The 21,966-nt window shown below is 40.8% G+C and overlaps 1 protein-coding gene across 1 annotated transcript; it reads right to left on the reverse strand.

Annotated features, from left to right (window-relative positions):
• Positions 1-1,418: 1,418 nt before the first annotated feature.
• On the reverse strand, positions 1,419-8,569 carry LOC122923908. The gene is made up of 6 exons (XM_044274769.1): positions 8,324-8,569; positions 4,589-4,626; positions 4,370-4,513; positions 4,173-4,289; positions 3,357-3,721; positions 1,419-1,608 (listed from the first exon to the last, which is right to left on the reverse strand). The coding sequence occupies exons 2-6, from the start codon at positions 4,595-4,597 to the stop codon at positions 1,419-1,421; spliced, it is 825 nt and encodes a 274-aa protein (XP_044130704.1). The 5' UTR covers positions 4,598-4,626; positions 8,324-8,569.
• Positions 8,570-21,966: the final 13,397 nt, after the last annotated feature.

Here is a 21,966-nt window from a genome sequence, read left to right on the forward strand (position 1 = left end):
AGTGTTTGTTTTTAAATTTTTTTCAGATGAATTAGTCGGCAGTGTGAATCAAGTTCTATGTTCCCGTGAATGTCCGTTTCTATACGCAATCTTAACCATATAAAAATATAAACTTCAATTTGACTAATAAAGTTCAGTTATAGACTTCCGACATTTACTATGAGTTTGAATATTTTGGATAAACATTAAAGGATCCCACTCTCACTTGGAGCTTGATTCACGCCGCAGACAGATGCATGTGAAAAAAAAAAAAAATTTTTATTATTTATATACTGTGTGTGTTATTTTTAGATGAAACAGAGAAATGTGAATTTGTTACCAAGCAACCAGCAGGAACAGGTTGTAAGTAGCGTCACGTCTCTAATACGCCGGGTATAATTTCGAGAATCTTTTTTTATAGGGAACCTGTCTCCAGGATTTTGTGTATCGAGCTGGGGACATGGGCTTCTAGACGGCCGTTGGCACATCTAGAAGCCCCCAGTCCCCATAGCTCAATGTGCTTTTTTCTTGGCTGAAAAATAATTTTAGAGATAAGCAAATTAACCAGATATCACTCCCGTGTCAGGAGATAATGAAAATATGACTCCTCTCCGGACATTGGAGTCATATCTAGTTCATTTACATATCTCTAAAAACAATTGTTGGCCGCCATAGAATCACATAGAGCAATGGGGACTGGGTACTGCAGATGTGCCACCGGCCATCTAAAAGCCCATGTCCCCAGCTCTATAAACCAAATCCTGGGGAAAGGTTCAATTCAAAAATTGAATTCTTAATAAAACATGTTAAGTCAAATTATTTGGTTATTTAGTTAATTGGCAATTCAGAAGGTTCACTTATTGACTTGGATCCAGAATCCTGCATCATAGGTGACTGAAAAAAAATTTTCTTTATAGCTTTTAAATTTTTTATAACCAAATTTCGAACCAGATTATTAAAGACATGCTATCGCTGCACCCTAACTGGCCCTGCCGGTATCTTAGTACAGAATTCAGAGGTGACTGGTTCATACAACACAGTATACCAATAGTAAAAATAATTGGTGAGTGACAGGAATGGCTAGAAGGGGATGGTTGGAGGCCATTTTAAAAAAATAATATATATATATATATATATTATTTATATCGATATACACATGTATGTGTGTATATATATGTATGTGTGTGTGTGTATATATATATATATATATATTAAAATAATGATTATAACAAATAAAATTCAAATAATATAGTTTAATTTGTCAAAAAATGTTTGGTGTTAACAAATAGCATTTTCAAATTTTTGTCCACCTGTTTTCAAATAAATATTGTGAATTATGTATACAAATAACAGAAATGTTTGTTAATCTTTATTGTATGTCAATAAAAAAAAAAATTTTTAACCTTATTTTTAACATTTATTGAACTACTATATAACATTTACTCGAATGCCATAAATTCAGCGGGGTGATCGTTGCATTCCTTGAATCCAGTATATTCACTATCAGGGTCAGGAAAACAAGTACGCACTTTATTAACTACACAAGAAGGTATAGGTCTGCGATTACCAATGCCTAGGTATCCATGAACCCAGGCTGTGAAAGATCTGTAGGCAATTTTACGATGGTGCCTGTAAAGATTAAAAAATATAACTTAATAAAAATTTCTTTACATAATTAGTTTAGAACATAATCTATTTTTGGTTGAGTCTTCAAAAATCAATCACATTAATGTAATGTTTTACTATAAGTATGATGGCATTGTTACTGAAGGATATTTTTCCCGTGCCATGATTGTGGATCAGCAATTGCTGTTCCACTACATAATTGGTGGGTTCCTTAGCCCTTATGCATCTCAGATGGGGACAAATTTACATCAATGGGTCAGCATATTCTGACATGTGGAACAGAAGTACTGAATGAACACTACAGAAGCACTATTGAGTGCTTTAGGCCCCTTTCACACTTGCGTTTTAGCTTTCCGTCCAAGAGATCCGTCCTTTGGACTCTAGGACGGAAAGCTACTGATCAGGATTCTCCTAACGCATCATGAATGGAGACAAATCCGTTCAGGATGCATCAGAATGTCTTCGGTTCAGTACTGAGACATTTTTTGACCAAACAAAAAGCACAGCATGCTGCGCTCAAAAAACGTTCCGGTCCAGAACTGAAGACATCCTGATGCATCCAGAACTGATTTCTCTCCATTCAGGGTGCATTAGAAGAATGCTGATCAGTAGCTTTCCGTCCTAGAGACCCGAGGACGGAGCTCTAGGACGGATAGCTAAAACGCAGATGTAAAGTGAAAGTGGCCGGGATCCCCTTTGTGGGGGCTTTCATGCAATATGTCCCTTGGCTTTTTGGACCGCAATGTGCATTCGTGTGAAGGCGTCCTTACACTAGATAAATTTGGAAATTAGCCAGTGTACATCTATCTAAACAACTATTCTCAAGACCGGCCATTCTAGGGCCGAAACGATTCCTCGATTGAGTCTTTATTTGTGTCAGATGACCACAGAGCAGAACTAAATAAGTTCTAATTCGAAATGCTCAACGGTTCCTCATCCGGTCAAAGTTAATAAAAGTGAACCCTAACATTAGAGATCTAGTACTGCAGGTGCACGCAGATAACACAGGGAACAGAGGAGAAAAAGGAGTTGCCCTCGACTTCTACTATTATTCCTGTTCGCCATTACAGTGTTCACCATTGTTTTCAAGTTAAATTCTCCGGCACCATGTCAGAATTAATTAACGCTTTACATTTAAAAATTTCCTGTGTACTGCAGCCATACAGCCAAACACCTCCCATGGATAACATTACACATATTGAAAATACAGGCTATAGAACAAGGCAAATAAAATAATTGCACGTTGGACTTTGGAGTACCCAAGAGTACAATAATTAGTGGCCCATACCAATGGACATTTTTCCCAAAAAAAAATTTTTTTTGTTTTTTAAAATTGACTCCCACCCATGTTTACTGGTGCTCCTTCTGATGGTTGATTATATATGTGGCCAAGTGTAAAATATTGGCCAATGTTCGTTTTACGATCAATTTCAGCAAAACATATTAAAATTATCGCGTTAAACATTTGCATAACATGAACGTTTGCCAATGTTAATTTTTTTTTTCACAATGTACTTTTAGCGCAGAATTTATTTTCTCAAATCAGCAGCTCCCGTCAGCTGTCCCTAATAGAAATCCCTTATTGCGTCACAGCCTCAACCATACTTTGCCTCCTATAACCAACAGGTAAATTCAGTTTGAGACCGCTGCTCTATAACGTAAAATAACATAATCACTAGTGTCCACTAGTGATTCTGCCAGACCATGAAAAAGTAAACTAGGAAGCAAAAAATATTTTTTCAATACGTTACCGATTTTCTTGTTTTTTGGGAGGTGGTCTTTGTAACTGTCCCACAATTCGTAAAACTACGTTGACTGTGTCTTCTCTTTGACAAAAAATAGAAAAAAATTCATGCTGTGTGATACATTGGAAACTACAGATGTACGGAGTTGCATTTTCAACTTCTTTGCAACATATCGATTCAAGGTTGGTGGGCATTGTCACACAATTTTCACATGTACACCAGTCGACTCTGCCAATTCGGCTCTCTGAACATAATGGTAAGAAATCTTCATAACCTAAATTCTCATTCATTAGCGGATTACTGGGGAAACATTCCTCTTCCCCGGAATATAGTCCAAATTTTGATCTTAGCTCTTGCAATAACTCGTCCATCTTTTAAGAGAAAAGAAATTTTAGTATAATGTATTAGTATCATCGGAATATCTCGCAGTGTTCTAATTTTATTGAGCTAGGGACAACAAGACAAGCATCGTTTGGCACCAACCAATTTTTGGACATTAAAATAATCTTATGATAATGATTGTACAAAAATATAAAAAGAACAGGAGATACAATATCCATTGCACCTTGTGTCATCCTCATGACTTACACTCTTCCCCTTTTCTACCAAGGCACAGTTTTAATATATAGCATATATAAGGGAGGAAGAGCCCTGGATCAGGCTGCGTATCTACTACGTCCATCCTTACAGTTGACTTATTGATTCTGTCAGCCAACAACAGCCCTGCACGACTGCCAAATACTTTCTCCGCATTGCTCATTACCGAAAAATGACCAAATATTATTTAATAATCAAATAAAAAATTTGAAATTTTTTATTTACCTGAATTTCGTTATTATTGGAATTTAGGGAAACATCTCCGCTTATTTCTTCACATGCGTTATTGTCTGGTTCTTTCCCGTCTTCAATATTAATTTCCAAATTATCTTCAAATAGTGACTATTTAAATATAAAAATAAACCATTTGAAATTACATCAAGAGTTTTTTTAATATACACATTACTAAAAAAAGGCAATACCTGTAGATTTACTATTTCACCATCTATGTAGTCCTCTTCAAAGCAACCTACAATGTCGTAATTACTTTCAATAGACACAGTGGAATCGGTGAGCTGTACTATGGTTATGGTACATGGTTCCTCATCGGAAATAAAGTTGCGGTACTGTAAATTAAACCAACAAATTAATACATTGCCTGGTAGAATAAAAAATATAATTGTTTTAATATAGAGACTCACCTGGTCCATCTCTTTACGGTTTCTGTAAAGATATTATTCTAAAAAAAAATATTACAAATTTCGATTATTGTTTTAGTGATGACCATTTTACTACATGGACAGTGCGGTGTGGCTGATGCAGATTACACAGTCATACAGCAGCGGAACAACATGGACACTGCGGGGGTGATGATGCAGATTACACGGTCATACAGCAGTGGTAGCCCGTGGACACTGCGGGGGTGATGATGCAGATTACACGGTCATACAGCAGCTGAACAACATGGACACTGCGGGGGTGGTGATGCAGATTACACGGTCATACAGCAGTGGTAGCCCGTGGACACTGCGGGGGTGATGATGCAGATTACACGGTCATACAGCAGTGGTAGCCCGTGGACACTGCGGGGGTGATGATGCAGATTACACAGTCATACAGCAGCGGAACAACATGGACACTGCGGGGGTGGTGATGCAGATTACACGGTCATACAGCAGCGGAACAACATGGACACTGCGGGGGTGATGATGCAGATTACACGGTCATACAGCAGTGGTAGCCCGTGGACACTGCGGGGGTGATGATGCAGATTACACGGTCATACAGCAGCGGAACAACATGGACACTGCGGGGGTGGTGATGCAGATTACACGGTCATACAGCAGCGGATCATCATGGACACTGCGGGGGTGGTGATGCAGATTACACGGTCATACAGCAGTGGTAGCCCGTGGACACTGCGGGGGTGATGATGCAGATTACACGGTCATACAGCAGCTGAACAACATGGACACTGCGGGGGTGGTGATGCAGATTACACGGTCATACAGCAGCGGATCAACATGGACACTGCGGGGGTGGTGATGCAGATTACACGGTCATACAGCAGCGGATCATCATGGACACTGCGGGGGTGATGATGCAGATTACACGGTCATACAGCAGTGGTAGCCCGTGGACACTGCGGGGGTGATGATGCAGATTACACAGTCATACAGCAGCGGAACAACATGGACACTGCGGGGGTGATGATGCAGATTACACGGTCATACAGCAGCTGAACAACATGGACACTGCGGGGGTGGTGATGCAGATTACACGGTCATACAGCAGTGGTAGCCCGTGGACACTGCGGGGGTGATGATGCAGATTACACGGTCATACAGCAGTGGTAGCCCGTGGACACTGCGGGGGTGATGATGCAGATTACACAGTCATACAGCAGCGGAACAACATGGACACTGCGGGGGTGGTGATGCAGATTACACGGTCATACAGCAGCGGATCATCATGGACACTGCGGGGGTGATGATGCAGATTACACGGTCATACAGCAGTGGTAGCCCGTGGACACTGCGGGGGTGATGATGCAGATTACACGGTCATACAGCAGCTGAACAACATGGACACTGCGGGGGTGGTGATGCAGATTACACGGTCATACAGCAGCGGATCATCATGGACACTGCGGGGGTGATGATGCAGATTACACGGTCATACAGCAGTGGTAGCCCGTGGACACTGCGGGGGTGATGATGCAGATTACACAGTCATACAGCAGCGGAACAACATGGACACTGCGGGGGTGGTGATGCAGATTACACGGTCATACAGCAGCGGATCAACATGGACACTGCGGGGGTGGTGATGCAGATTACACGGTCATACAGCAGTGGTAGCCCGTGGACACTGCGGGGGTGATGATGCAGATTACACGGTCATACAGCAGCTGAACAACATGGACACTGCGGGGGTGGTGATGCAGATTACACGGTCATACAGCAGCTGAACAACATGGACACTGCGGGGGTGGTGATGCAGATTACACAGTCATACAGCAGCGGAACAACATGGACACTGCGGGGGTGGTGATGCAGATTACACGGTCATACAGCAGCGGATCAACATGGACACTGCGGGGGTGGTGATGCAGATTACACGGTCATACAGCAGCGGAACAACATGGACACTGCGGGGGTGGTGATGCAGATTACACGGTCATACAGCAGTGGTAGCCCATGGACACTGTGGAGGTGGTGATGGAGAGTTTTAGCGTCAATTTCCCTTTGTCCTGGGTACCGTTTTGTCCCCAAGAATGCTTGATTACAATATTTGCCAGATTTCACTGTAGGTTAGAATAAAGGATGCAGGAGGAGCGGGGGTTATAAAAGTGCCCCTTTACACTGCCTGTGGGAGAATATGTGTTGACGCTGGTGAGAGTGCCCCTTTACACTGCCTGTGGGAGAATATGTGTTGACGCTGGTGAGAGTGCCCCTTTACACTGACTGTGGGAGAATATTTCTTAATACTGTTGCACTGATTAAAAAACGTGCCTCTTATTGAATGCTGCTATTACATTACTTTGAATCGAAAAATTGTGGGTAGTGTTTTATTTTAGGGCATTTTAGTGGGGTACTTGAAAGCTGAGGTGGTAGGAGCGGATTGATTTTTTCCAGGTTCCTGATGCAATGTAAAAAAAAAAAAAAGTGCCCATGATTTAATTCAAATATTATAATGAGCCGTTTTACCTACACTTAATTCATACCAAAACGTCCTTGAATACCTAAAACGTCCATTATATACCTTAGAAGTCTTGAGTTATAGCAGGAGTGTGACCCCCTGTGCGCCTTGCCTCTGCGGCTTGCGTGCTGGAGATCGCGTAGGCTGCGTAAAGATGCCGGGCGCGGGCGCGTTTGATTCAGCATGTCGGGCGCATGCGCAGTGCGGCGAAAGTAAGACGGCGCGTAGTACGCGCGGCAGCCGGGACCGCGCTCCTGCCGCCCTTTACTGCGCATGCGGCCGTTGAGCGCGGTCCCGGATTCGGATGTTCGGGTGTCAGTCACAGAGGCAGGGGGCGGGGAGAGGGCCATGGAAGACGCCGAGGCCGCTGCCCCCGTGACTTCAAGCCTGACTTGAAGCACGGGGCAGCAGCTGAATATAACTACGATTTCGGAATGAGCAGACATGCGGCAAAACAAAGAAAAAGTGCATCGAGAAACGAGGACACAGCACTATAAGGTACTGTAAACAGCTTGATAGACGATTTTTGGGTGACAGGTTCCCTTTAACAATCAGCATAACCAGATAGTAAGCGATCATTAGTATATCTCGATTAATAAAGATATTGATGCTAGTCCTCAGTCCTCCATATTTAAGACACACAGTCCGTTTAGTAGTTCATTCATAAACCACAGCTGGGGGTTAACCAGTCATGAATAAATTAGAGAGTTAGTAAATCTTCAAATGCATGTTATCAAATATGAGCTTTATGGAGGTTGTAAAGATCCAGGGTTAGTTTGCCCACCTCCGCACAAATAAAGTAAAGCAAAGTTTCGCCATTCAAAAGGGTTCACTTCACTTGACCAAAATACCATATTGTGTGCACTACTTCTCCAAGCCACTATAGCACATAATGTTACACAATTTGAGTCACAAGAATATGGTTTCTCACCAGGTGAACCCTTTAATATATCCCATCAGTTAGTAAATAGGATAGTTAATAGTAATGCTACAATGTGAGGCAACACTTATAAACATGCCGGGGAAACTGGCTTCATGGGATATTACAGCTGCTTTCAGAATTTCATCCATCCAGCTTTATCAAACAGAGCCCACTCTCCAGTACCCCTAATTCTAACCCCTCCATTAATCCTCAAAGGGATGTAGACAATTAATGTGTATGCCTCCAATACCACTTCCACACCAAATATCAGCCTCATACATAAGGAGAGACAAAAGGATTTTTATTCACCCACCAGGCGTCCGGTTAATCATCAAAGTTTCAACAGCTCCAGCCCAAAAAAGACTCTCCCGCAATCCTCCAGATGGCCTTCACTCCCCTCCTCATTCCATCCTTCTTCCCCGCTGCAACCGGAGATCAAAGGAGACCTCCACACATACTCCTGCAGGAATGCGACTCAGCAACACAGTGGGATTACCCGTCTGATAGCCATGGACGCAGGGGATCAAGGCACTTGGAACGTCCACACCAAGCATCAGGCGACTCGCATATCGCAGGCAGGGAAGGGAGGTGGAGCTACGGGCTGACGTGTCACGCACACCACGTCATGCCGGCACGCCTCCCGCCCCAGAAATGGGAATATTTTTAATGGCCATTTAGACAGGAGAGCATCCATGTAATGGCCGTTTAAAATGGGTACACTAGTGGAAAATGGCCTTTTAGGGGTTAAAATAAATTGCCTTATCCGCTTGCGCACACACAAGGCAGTCTCTCTTGGTGATGGTTCAGGAGCGCATGGTGACATCATCCCACTTAGAATGTAGGTCCTTTAGCACCAAATCAAGAGCGACTTTTCTCTACGTGTGCAAGTGGATTAGAGGAGTAAAAAAATAAATAAATAAAAATTCCCCATGAAAACAAAACCCTGCACATTATTAACTATAGCCACCCTGGGGTTCATTTTTACTAACTGGGGCCACTACGGGGGACATTATGTGTACTGCAGGGATTGGTGATTAAATAAAAATAAAAATAAATAATCTAAATCGTCCTCAAATAATGGCCATTAAAAATAAATGCAAAACGTCCAGGCGACCAAGAAAGGGATGCAAAAAATGGTTGAAAAATGGCCATGAAAAACTGAGCATGTCCGTTTTTTATGGCTTCTTTTTCACATGTCAATGTAGTCTTAAGAGGTCATACAAAAAAGTCTCACCACTGAACATCAGATATTTGCCTGCTGCTGGGAAGAGCGTGATGTGCTCGGTTTTACTTTTTTAACTTTTATTCATAGTACAGGAGCTTCACTGATGTAAAGGGGACACTAAGGGACCGCACTACTGCAGGGGGCATAACTAGTGTGTGGGGCACTTAGGGGGCATAACTAGTGTGTGGGCACTTAGTGGGCATAACTACTGTTTGGAGACCTCAAGAGGACATTCTACTGAGTGGGGGCACTTAGGGAGCATCAGTACTGTGAAGAGGACACTAAAGGGGAATTCAACTGTGAAAGGGACACTGAGGGGAGATTACTATTGTGAGGGGCACGAAGAGGGGATTCGTGGCCTCTTGTCCAGAGCTAGGAAATGTTTTATTTATATATCTTTTAAATCACTGATTGGGTGGGGGTTGCAGGGAAGTTGCTCAAGGTGGGAGCCAGCATTTTCTAGTTATGCTCCTCTGTCTACTATTAGATTGTGGTCTGTTTGGCCACCACTGTTTGTCATTTAATACTTGAATTTTCAAGTAGTGCCATGCCTAGTCATTTCTGTGGATTTTTTTTTACAAACCGGATTCCCAAAAAGTTGGGACACTAAACAAATTGTGAATAAAAACTGAATGCTATGATGTGGAGATGGCAAATGTCAATATTTTATTTGTAATAGAACGTAGATGACAGATCAAACGTTTAATCTGAGTAAATGTATCATTTCAAAGGAAAAATACGTTGATTCAAATTTTCACGGTGTCAACAAATCCCAAAAAAGTTGGGACAAGTAGCAATAAGAGGCTGGAAAAAGTAAATTTGAGCATAACCAAGAGCTGGAAGACCAATTGACACTAATTAGGTCAATTGGGTATAAAAAGAGCTTCTCAGAGTGGCAGTGTCTCTTAGAAGCCAAGATGGGTAGAGGATCACCAATTCCCACAATGTTGCGCAGAAAGATAGTGGAGCAATATCAGAAAGGTGTTACCCAGCGAAAAATTGCAAATACTTTGCATCTATCATCATCAACTGTGCATAACATCATCCGAAGATTCAGAGAATCTGGAACAATCTCTGTGCGTAAGGGTCAAGGCCGTAAAACCATACTGGATGCCCGTGATCTCCGGGCCCTTAAACGACGCTGCACCACAAACAGGAATGCTACTGTAAAGGAAATCGCAGAATGGGCTCAGGAATACTTCCAGAAACCATTGTCAGTGAACACAATCCACCGTGCCATCCACCGTTGCCAGCTGAAACTCTACAGTGCAAAGAAGAAGCCATTTCTAAGCAAGATCCACAAGCTCAGGTGTTTTCACTGGGCCAGGGATCATTTAAAATGGAGTGTGGCAAAATGGAAGACTGTTCTGTGGTCAGATGAGTCACGATTCGAAGTTCTTTTTGGAAATCTGGTACGCCATGTCATCCGGACCAAAGAGGACAAGGACAACCGAAGTTGTTATCAATGCTCAGTTCAGAAGCCTGCATCTCTGATGGTATGGGGTTGCATGAGTGCGTGTGGCATGGGCAGCTTGCATGTCTGGAAAGGCACCATCAATGCAGAAAAATATATTCAGGTTCTAGAACAACATATGCTCCCATCCAGACGTCATCTCTTTCAGGGAAGACCCTGCATTTTTCAACAAGATAATGCCAGACCACATTCTGCATCAATCACAACATCATGGCTGCGTAGGAGAAGGATCCGGGTACTGAAATGGCCAGTCTGCAGTCCAGATCTTTGACCTATAGAGAACATTTGGCGCATCATAAAGAGGAAGGTGCAACAAAGAAGGCCCAAGACGATTGAACAGTTAGAGGCCTGTATTAGACAAGAATGGGAGAGCATTCCTATTTCTAAACTTGAGAAACTGGTATCCTCGGTCCCCAGACGTCTAAGTGTTGTAAGAAGGAGAGATGCCACACAGTGGTGAAAATGGCCTTGTCCCAACTTTTTGGGGATTTGTTGAGACCATGAAATTCTGATTCAACATATTTTCCCTTAAAATGGTACATTTTCTCAGTTTAAGCTTTTGTTCCGTGATTTATGTTCTATTCTGAATAAAATATTAGAAGTTGGCACCTCCACATCATTGCATTCAGTTTTTATTCACGATTTGTATAGTGTCCCAACTTTTTTGGAATCCAGTTTGTACTTGGAAAAGTTATAAAACTTCAATACAATTTTAATGTTATTCATCAATAATAAAATGTGTTTGATTCTTGGCAGATGACTGTACCAGGAACTTAGAGAAACATTTGGTATCTTCAGATTTTGAAGTAGATGATTGTGGTATCACACGAGATACATTTGAAGACCATGCCAATATGCAAGATAAACCCTCATCCAATCACAGCAACAATGCATCATTTGATTCTTTTAAACAGGTCGGATCTTCTGATTCATCACAGAATATAACACCTAATAAAGTAAACAGAAGAGGTGCTAAACATCAAACAGCTCACGTAAGAGGGAAGCCAGTTTCATGTTCAGAATGTGGAAAATGTTTTCACAATAAATCAGGTCTTGTTATACATCAGAGAAATCACACAGGAGAGAAGCCATTTTCATGTTCAGAATGTGGGAAATGTTTTAACCGTAAATCGGATCTGGTTATACATCAGAGAATTCACACAGGAGAGAAGCCATTTTCATGTTCAGAATGTGAGAAATGTTTTACTACTTCATCATCTCTATTTAAACATCAGAGAAATCACACAGGGGAGAAGCCATTTTCATGTTCAGAATGTGGGAAATGTTTTAAGACGAAATCAGAACTTGTTATACATCAGAGACATCACACAGGAGAGAAGCCATTTTCATGTTCAGAATGTGGGAAATGTTTTAAGACGAAATCAGAACTTGTTATACATCAGAGAATTCACACAGAAGAGAAGCCATTTTCATGTTCAGAATGTGAGAAATGTTTTACTACTTCATCATCTCTATGTAAACATCAGAGAAATCACACAGGAGAGAAGCCATTTTCATGTTCAGAATGTGGGAAATGTTTTAACCGTAAATCAGATCTGGTTATACATCAGAGAATTCACACAGGAGAGAAGCCATTTTCATGTTCAGAATGTGGGAAATGTTTTAAGACGAAATCAGAACTTGTTATACATCAGAGAATTCACACAGAAGAGAAGCCATTTTCATGTTCAGAATGTGAGAAATGTTTTACAAATACATCATCTCTATGTAAACATCAGAGAAATCACACAGGAGAGAAGCCATTTTCATGTTCAGAATGTGGGAAATGTTTTAACCGTAAATCAGATCTGGTTATACATCAGAGAATTCACACAGGAGAGAAGCCATTTTCATGTTCCGAATGTGGGAAATGTTTTAAGACGAAATCAGAACTTGTTATACATCAGAGAATTCACACAGGAGAGAAGCCATTTTCATGTTCAGAATGTGAGAAATGTTTTACTAATACATCATCTCTATGTAAACATCAGAGAAATCACACAGGAGAGAAGCCATTTTCATGTTCAGAATGTGGGAAATGTTTTAACCGTAAATCAGATCTGGTTATACATCAGAGAATTCACACAGGAGAGAAGCCATTTTCATGTTCAGAATGTGGGAAATGTTTTAACAGTAAATCAACTCTTGTTAAACATAAAAAAAAACACCTATAAGAGAAGCCATCTTCATGCTTAGCCCATTAGTGACCTCCCTTATGTGTTTTTTATGGTGGTCATTAACCTGGTTTTATTCCATTAGATACTCCTTTTTACAGGGAGATAAAACAGCGCCTTGCTTTCAGTTACCAGAGTTAGCCGAGGGCTTGGAGCGATGATTGGGACTGCTGTGAGAGCTCCCCAAACAAACATGGTCTCCTGTATTGAATGAATATTGGTAATCAAAGGACAGATCCAGTAAAAAGTGAAACTAAATTTATTTATTTTTATATATCTCCTCTAAACACAAATGTTTGGCGAGAGATAATTTAAGAAAAAGAACCTTAGTTTCCCACGCTGCCTGTGATCGGTATGGGGACCCTCCATTCCTGTAAAACTGCAAATACAGGGGCCTGTATGTGAAAGTCCTAAAAATAGAGCTGGATTCCCACAAGAGCTGGTGTCCAGACATGTGGAAAAAGAGGCAACAATGACACTTGTAAATGTCCAGTTATTTGCAGTCAAGTGGAATGACAGATAGGATGTAACATAGTTTATAAGGCTGAAAAAAGACATTTGTCCATCCAGTTCGGCCTGTTATCCTGCAAGTTGATCCAGGGGAAGGCAATAAAAACCCTATGGCCCCTTTCACACGGGCGAGTATTCCGTGCGGATGCGATGCGCAAGTTAAAAGCATTGCACCCGCACTGAATCCGGACCTATTCATTTCTATGGGGCTGTGCACATGAGCGGTGATTTTCACGCATCACTTGTGCGTTGAGTGAAAATCGCAGCATGCTCTATATTTTGCGATTTTTCATGCGACGCAGGCCTCATAGAAGTGAATGGGGTGCGTGAAAATCGCATAGCATCCGCAAGCAAATGCGGTGCGATTTTCACGCACGGTTGCTAGGAGACGATCGGGATGGAGACCCGATCATTATTATTTTCCCTTATAACATGGTTATAAGGGAAAATAATAGCATTCTGAATACAGAATGCATAGTAAAACAGCGCTGGAGGGGTTAAAAAAAATAAAATAAATTTAACTCACTTTAGTCCACTTGATCGCGAAGCCCGGCATCTCCTTCTGTTTCCTTTTGTTGAATAGGACCTGTGGTGAGCATTAAATACAGGTAAAGGACCTTTGATGACGTCACTCCGGTCATCACATGGTACATCACATGATCTTTTACCATGGTGATTCATTATATGTATATATTCAGAATGCATCAATTTGGCTGCCTTTGGCCTCCGTTGTGTTTTTTAGACGATCACTAAAACGCAGCTTGCAGCATTTTTGTGACCGTCTGACTATGCGGGGCCTAACAGATCCGTCTAGACTTACAATGTAAGCCAATGGGGACGGATCCGTTTTTCACTGACACAATATGGTGCAATTGAAAACGGATCCATCCCCCATTGACTTTCAATGTAAGTCAAGAAGGATTCGTTTTAACATTTTTTTAAATGAATAATGCAAATGGGTCTGTTATTAACGGATACAAACGTTTGCATTATTCGTGCGGAACCATCTGTGCAGATACAAGACGGATCCGCACAGAACGCAAGTGTGAAAGTAGCCTTAGTTTGCTGTTCACTAAAATTCCTAGGTCCTTTTCCATGTCAGTATTACCTAGTGTTTTTACGATTTAGTATCTACTGGTGACTTGCATTACTCCTTCCTATGTGCATAACCTTACATTTGTTAGTCTTAACCCCTTAAGGACTCAGCCCTATTTCACCTCTAGGACTTGGCCATTTTTTGCAAATCTGACCAGTGTCACTTTAAGTGCTGATAACTTTAAAACGCTTTGACTTATCCAGGCCGTTCTGAGATTGTTTTTTCGTCACATATTGTACTTCATGACACTTGTAAAATGAAGTTAAAAAAATCCTTTTTATTTATAAAAAAAATACCAAATTTTCAAAAAATTTGTAATAAATTGCAAATTTCCAAGTTTAAATTTCTCTACTTTTATAATACATAGTAATACCTCCAAAAATAGGTATTACTTTACATTCCCCATATGTCTACTTCATGTTTGGATCATTTTGGGAATGATATATTTTATTTTTTTGGGATGTTACAAGGCTTAGAAGTTTAGAAGCAATTCTTGAAATTTTTCTGAAATTTTCAAAAACCCAATTTTTAGGCACCAGTTCAGGTCTGAAGTCACTTTGCGAGGCTTACATAATAGAAACCACCCAAAAATGACCCCATTCTAGAAACTACACCCTCAAGGTATTCAAAGCTGATTTTACAAACTTTGTTAACCCTTTAGGTGTTCCACAAGAATTAATGGAAAATAGAGATACAATTTCAAAATTTCACTTTTTTGGCCATTTTCCATTTTAATAATTTTTTACAAAGCAAGGGTTAATAGCCAAACCAAACTCAATATTTATGGCCCTGATTCTGTAGTGTACAGAAACACCCCATATGTGGTCATAAACCGCTGTATGGGCACACGGCAGGATGCAGAAGGAAAGGAATGCCATACGGTTTTTGGAAGGCAGGTTTTGCTGGACTGTTTTTTTTTTTTTTTTTATACTATGTCCCATTTGAAGCCCCCCTGATGCAACCCTAGAGTAGAAACTCCAAAACAGTGGCCCCATTTTAGAAACTACGGGATAGGATGGCAGTATTGTTGGTACTAGTTTAGGGTACATATGATTTTTGGTTGCTCTATATTACACTTTTTGTGAGGCAAGATAACAAGAAATAGCTGTTTTGGCACCGTTTTTATTTTTTGTTATTTACAACATTCATCTGAGGGGTTAGGTCATGTGATATTTATATAGAGCCGGTCAATATGGACGCGGCGATACCTAATATGTATACTTTCTTTTTTATTTATGTAAGTTTTACGCAATGATTTCATTTTTGAAGCAAAAAAAATCATGTTTTAATGTTTCCATAGTCTGAGAGACATAGTTTTTTCAGTTTTTGGGCGATTACCTTGGGTAGGGTATGATTTTTGCGGGATGAGATGACTGTTTTATTGGCACTATTTTGGGGTGCGTGTGACTTTTTGATCACTTGCTAGTACACTTTTTGTGATGTAAGGTGACAAAAAATGGTTTATTTAGCACAGTTTTTATTTTACATTTTTTACTGTGTTCATCTGAGGGGTTAGGTTGTGATATTTTTATAGAGGCGGTTGATACGGATGCGGCGATACCTAATATGTATACTTTTTTTATTTATGTAAGTTTTACACAATAATATAATTTTTGAAATAAAAAAAAATGATGTTTTAGTGTCTCCATATTCTGAGCCATAGTTTTTTTATTTTTTTGGGCGATTGTCTCAGGTAGGGGCTCATTTTTTGTGGGATAAGGTGACGGTTAGATTGGTACTATTTTTGTGGGCAAATGCTTGCTGTTGTACTTTTTGTGATGTAAGGTGACAAAAAATTGTTTATTTAGCACAGTTTTTATTTTTTAAGGTGTTCCTCTAAGGGGTTAGGTCATGTTATATGTTTATAGAGCCGGTCGATACGGACACGGCGATACCTAATATGTAAACCTTTTTTTTCCCCCCCTATTTTTTTTACCAATTTAACGTTATTTGGGGAAAATGACGTTTTTGTTTATTTTTACTTGAAACTTTTAATTTTTTGGGTGGAAAACTTTATTTTTTCAACTTTTTTTTTTCACTTTATTTTTTGTCCCACTTTGGGGGGTATATTCCTTTACAATGCATTCCAATATTCTGTATTGGAATGCATTGGCTGTATGAGTAATACTGTGAGTATTACTCGTACAGCTTCCTGCCTGTGAGATCCAGGGGGCTGGATCTCACAGGCTCGTCACCGGAAGGCAGCGCGATGCCTTCCTTAGACATGGCGCTGCCTTCCATGCCATCTGGTCCCCCCCCCCCCCACAGCCTCAATGGCACGCCTACACCCGCCGCAACCGCAGGTAAAAGCCGCAAACAGCAGGACTGAATCGATCTGCGGTTTGCAGCGATCGCCGATACGGGGGGGGGGGTCACATGAAACCCCCCCTGGCATTGTGACAGGATGCCGGCTGAATGATTTCAGCCGGCATCCTGTTCGGATTAACCCCCACGGCGCCGCAATCGCGATTTAAACTTAGGACGTACCGGTACGCCCTGAGTCCTTAAGGATTCGGGAAATAGGGCGTACCGGTACGCCCCTAAGTCCTTAAGGGGTGAAACCTCATCTGCTACTTCTCTGCCTAAGTCTCCAATCTACCCAGGTCCCTCTGTAGTAGTATACTTTTCTCTTCCATGTTAATTACTTTACACAGTTTAGTGTCATCTGCAAAAAATTATATTTTACTGTGCAAGCCTTCTACAATATCATTAATAAATATATTGATGAGAATAGGGCCCAATACTGACCGCTGAGGTACCCCACTAGTGACAGTGACCCAATCTGAGTGTGTACCATTAATAACCACCCTCTGTTTTCTATCACTGAGCCAGTTACTTACCCACATGCAGACATTTTCTCCCAGTCCAAGCATTCTCATTTTATATACCAACCTTTTATGTGGTACTGTGTCAAAAACTTTGGAGAAGTCCAGATATACGACATCCATTGATTCGCCGCTGTCAAGTCTAATACTTACCTCCTCATAGAAACTGATTCAATTAGTTTGATATGACCGATCCCTCATGAAGCCATGCTGATATGGCATTATTTGCTTATTTTCATTGAGGTACTCCAAGATAGCATCTCTTGGAAAACCTTCAAACAGTTTACCCACGACATTAGTTTCTAGGCTCTGTTTTTGGACCATTTTTGAATATTGGCACCACATTTACTTTGTGTCCATCCTGTGGAACACTCCCTGTCAATATAGAGTCCTTAAAGGGGTTGTCCAAGTTATATTTATTGATGACCTATCCTCAGGATAGGTCATCAATATCAGATTGGCGGTGGTCCGATCAGCTGTTTGAAGAGAAGGCGTGCGCTGTGTCAGCGCTGCCTCCTCTTCACTGTTTACCTTCTAGCCGTTGCATCTGCAGTGGTGAGCAGGTGTAATTACACCCAAGCCTTCCTATTGAAATGAATGAGACGGCTTGGGTGTAATTACACCTGCTCACCACTGCAGATGCAACGGCTAGAAGGTAAACAGTGAAGAGGAGGCAGTGCTGACACCGCGCACGCCTTCTCTTAAAACAGCTGATTGGAGTGGGTGCCGGGTGTCGGACCCCCGCCGATCTGATATTGATGACCTATCCTGAGGATAGGTCATCAATAAATATAACTTGGACAACCCCTTTAAATATCAGAAATAATGGTCAGGCTATATTACTTAATTCTCTTAGGATATGTTAGTGTTTGCCATCTGGTCCCAGCAATTTGTCTATTTTTTTATTTTATTTTTTAAGACGCCGCTGTACTTCTTCGTGGGTCAGACAGGGCACTTTTAATGGGGAATTTACTTTTTTGCATTTAATCTGACAGTTTATTTTCTTCAGTGGAGAAGAAAATATTTGCTTTTTCCTCATCGTTCTCTGCAACTCCCCCCTTATTACTCTGTAGAGGGCTGAAACCTTCAGATTTATACTTTTTACCATTTATATAATTGAAGACCATTTTTGGGTTAGTTTTACTCTTTTTGGCAATGAATCTCTGTCTCGACTTTTGCTGCTTTTTTTTGTCTTTTACATATTCAATATTTTTCCTTGTAGTTTTTTAATGCTTCCTCGCTACCCTCCTGTTTTAGTTATTTAAATGCTTTCTTTTTGTCATTTATTGCTTTCTTTACATTTATATTTATACACATTGTTTTTTTTATTGTTCCTTAACCTTTTATTCCCATAAGGTATGTACCTCTCACAATTAGATTTTAGGATGGTTTTAAAAATGTCCCATTTTGTGGCTGTATTTTTATTTTTGAGGACTTTGTCTTAGTTAGTTAGGCCTATGTCCTCTCTCTTAGTTTGCTAAATTTTAGCTTTTTTGAAGTTTGCTTTTTTTGTTCCTCCCTGAAGAAACACTTTTTTGAATGACAATTGCAAGGTTATTACTTTATGGTCACTATTTCTCAGGTGTCCTTTAGGTGGCCGTCCTTTTAGTCGGGGCGTGAACCAGTTGGGTAAGGTAATTGTCTTTGGTTATTGTCTAGAACCTGTTTCCTTTATGAGATGTACAGCTTTCAGTTTCCCAGTCTATATCTGGGTAGTTGAAGTCCCCCATAATAACAACCTCATTATGATTTGCCGCCTCATCTATTTCATTTAGTAGTGGATTTTCGTTGGACTCTGGTATATTAGGTGGCTTATAATAAACTCGTATTAGTATTTTATTATTGGGTTTTTTCTCCATGTATTTCTACCCACAGTGACTCTACATGTTCATAACCCTCACTTATATCTTCTCGGACTGTGGGCTTTAGACAAGACATTACATACAGGCAGACCCCTCTCCGGCTTTTGCCATCCTTTCTACAGACTGTAGCCCTGTACGTTAACCGCCCAGTCATAGCTATCATCCAGCCATGTCTCAGTTATTCCCACTATATCATAGTCCTCCTCACACATCACTAATTCCAGTTCGCCAGTTTTATTAGCCAGACTTATGGCATTAGTATAAATACAATTAAGAGGTTTATGTATATTTTTACCCTACACCATTCCTTACGAACTGTTCTACTCCCTCCTTCCATTCTTCCCCCAGTTCTATTACCTTGCCCCAGGTCTCTACCTGTACTATCTTCCCCTCCTATAACGTAATTACCCCCCCCCCAGTCCCTAGTTTAAACACTCCTCCAACCTTCTAGCCATCTTCTCCCCCAAAACAGCTGTCCCTTCACCATTGAGGTGCAGCCCATTCCTACGATGGAGCCTGTAGCCAACAGAGAAGTCTGCCTAGTTCTCCATGAACCAAAACCCCTCCTTTTTACCAGGGCTGTGGAGTTGGTAGATAAATGCTCCGACTCCTCAGTTTTTTGTACTTCCGACTCCGACTCCCCGACTCCTCTGTATTTAATATGCGAATGTATTTTATACATTCCTTGAAGGAAAGAAAGAAGTTCTTCTAAGCTCTTCTAGCACAGAGAGGTAGTTGGGCAGAAGCTGCTGCCTTCTCCTTTGTGTGCTGATCTTCTGCTGAAGACAGGGCAGTAGGAGGATCCAAGAAGGGACATTTATTTTAAAACATGATTTCCCTAGAAGAATCCCATAGTCATGTTTAAAGTTTAAGATAACATTCTGAGTTTACACGTTTTATAGCCTTAGCTGAATGACAGCAGTTTTTCCAATGGTTTACAGCAGGGATGTCAAACTCGTGGCCCTCCAGCTGTTGCAAAACTACAACTCCCATCATGCCTGGGCATACTACAGCTATCAGGGAATGATGGGAGTTGTAGTTTTGCAACATCTGGAGGGCCATGAGTTTGACATCCATGGTTTACAGCTTCAGTCTTGAACTATTGACCCTCCATTCCCTTCACTTATACAAGTGTCTCTAGTCCTGCAAAACACATATTTACTTAATCCCTTATCAGTGAGAGGCTAGGTAAACCATGGGCATTGTGTTCCCTGTAACATCAGAACACAACACAATGGAAAGTATATGTATTGCCACTCCTAATTGTGCATTGCGTGCCATATAGTGAAGCATATGAAAAGCATGCTTCTTCACATCACTGAACGCGTTTGTTTTGCGGTTACGTGAGGCACTGCATGTATTGGCCTTTATTCTTACAGTAGAGAAGTCATTAATTATAACTGTTTATGAATTCGGACATTTAAACTTGCTTTTTTATTTTTTTATTCCAATTTAAATTTAGTAGGAGTCGGAGTCGGTTCATTTTTTGCCGACTCCGACTCCAGGTACCCAAAATTGACTCCGACTCCTCGACTCCGACTCCACAGCCCTGCTTTTTACACCAGTTCTTGAGCCAGTTGTTAACCTCCCTAATCTCCCGCTGCTTTTCTTGTGTGGCTCGTGGTACAGGTAGTATTTTGGAAAACACTGTGTTTGAGGTCCTTTCCCTAAGCTTGTGACCTAAATCCCTAAAATCATTTTTAAGGACACACCACCTACTTCTAACTAAGCATGGGACAGCACAGGGGTAGTAATAGAGAGAGGGGCCACCACTGATAAGAGTAAGCCTATCTGCGTGACATATCCTAAATCTATGGGAGTAGTGCATCTTTCAACCATACCTGGTGAAGCACAAAACCAGGGCCTGATATAAAAGGATAACAATCTTCCTATTTCAGTCCTGGTCTGTTCTACTTCTATAAGTATTTGTAACATTAAAAAACTGTCAGCTCTGGTCTTACTGGGCACATTTCATCAGTAACGTGCAAGTTCTGCCAAAAAGTGACCCAGGCTAGGATTGCCTAATTACATAGAAGCCATTACTCGTCTTCCTAGAGAAATATCTTCTTAATCTGCACACCCTGACCAAAATGTACCTGTAGATAAATCCAAGTAGTGACCCCGCCGCCCCTGTATTTGTAGAAGTCATATGGTTCACTTATCTCGCATGAATTTACCAGTGGGGAAATCCTTGGTTATTCTTTATTGTATGTCCCACCAGCTCTGGATTGTTTAGTTTTATAATTGAAGATGACATGATATAAAATATATTCATTGGATATGTTGCATTTGTGACCATTTTGAGTTAAGAGTTTGTGTGGTAACCCTGCTACATCTGTACTTCTAGAAGTAATGACAATAGCTTGGATGGGGAGGGTGGTAGTGATTCTTTACTGTTCTTATGGATGGTTTTGGACGCTGCCCCTTATATATTCTGTCGGTGATTGCTTGTTTTGTGCACATAGTGGTTTCTACCTTGCCAGCTAGGGCCGTTATGCTGCACAAGCTTCACTTGCCACATGTGGATGCCCCAGTTACAAAGAAAATTGCAAAATAAACAAAAATGCGTAAATGTCCAACCTGCTAAAATATATTTTAAAAGTATCAAAATATATATTAAAATATAAGTTAGAATGAAATAGAAAAACAGTCCACACCTGCTGAAACCGTCAGCATGGTCGGCCGTTTCACATGAAACAAAAAAAACCTATTAAAATAACCAAAACAGGGAACCAATTTTAACCATTTATTTTGGTGTCAATTAGCATATTTAAAGAATAATCAGCTGGA

Source organism: Bufo gargarizans, unplaced genomic scaffold, assembly GCF_014858855.1.
Source record: "Bufo gargarizans isolate SCDJY-AF-19 unplaced genomic scaffold, ASM1485885v1 original_scaffold_2051_pilon, whole genome shotgun sequence".
Taxonomy (NCBI): Eukaryota; Metazoa; Chordata; class Amphibia; order Anura; family Bufonidae; genus Bufo; species Bufo gargarizans.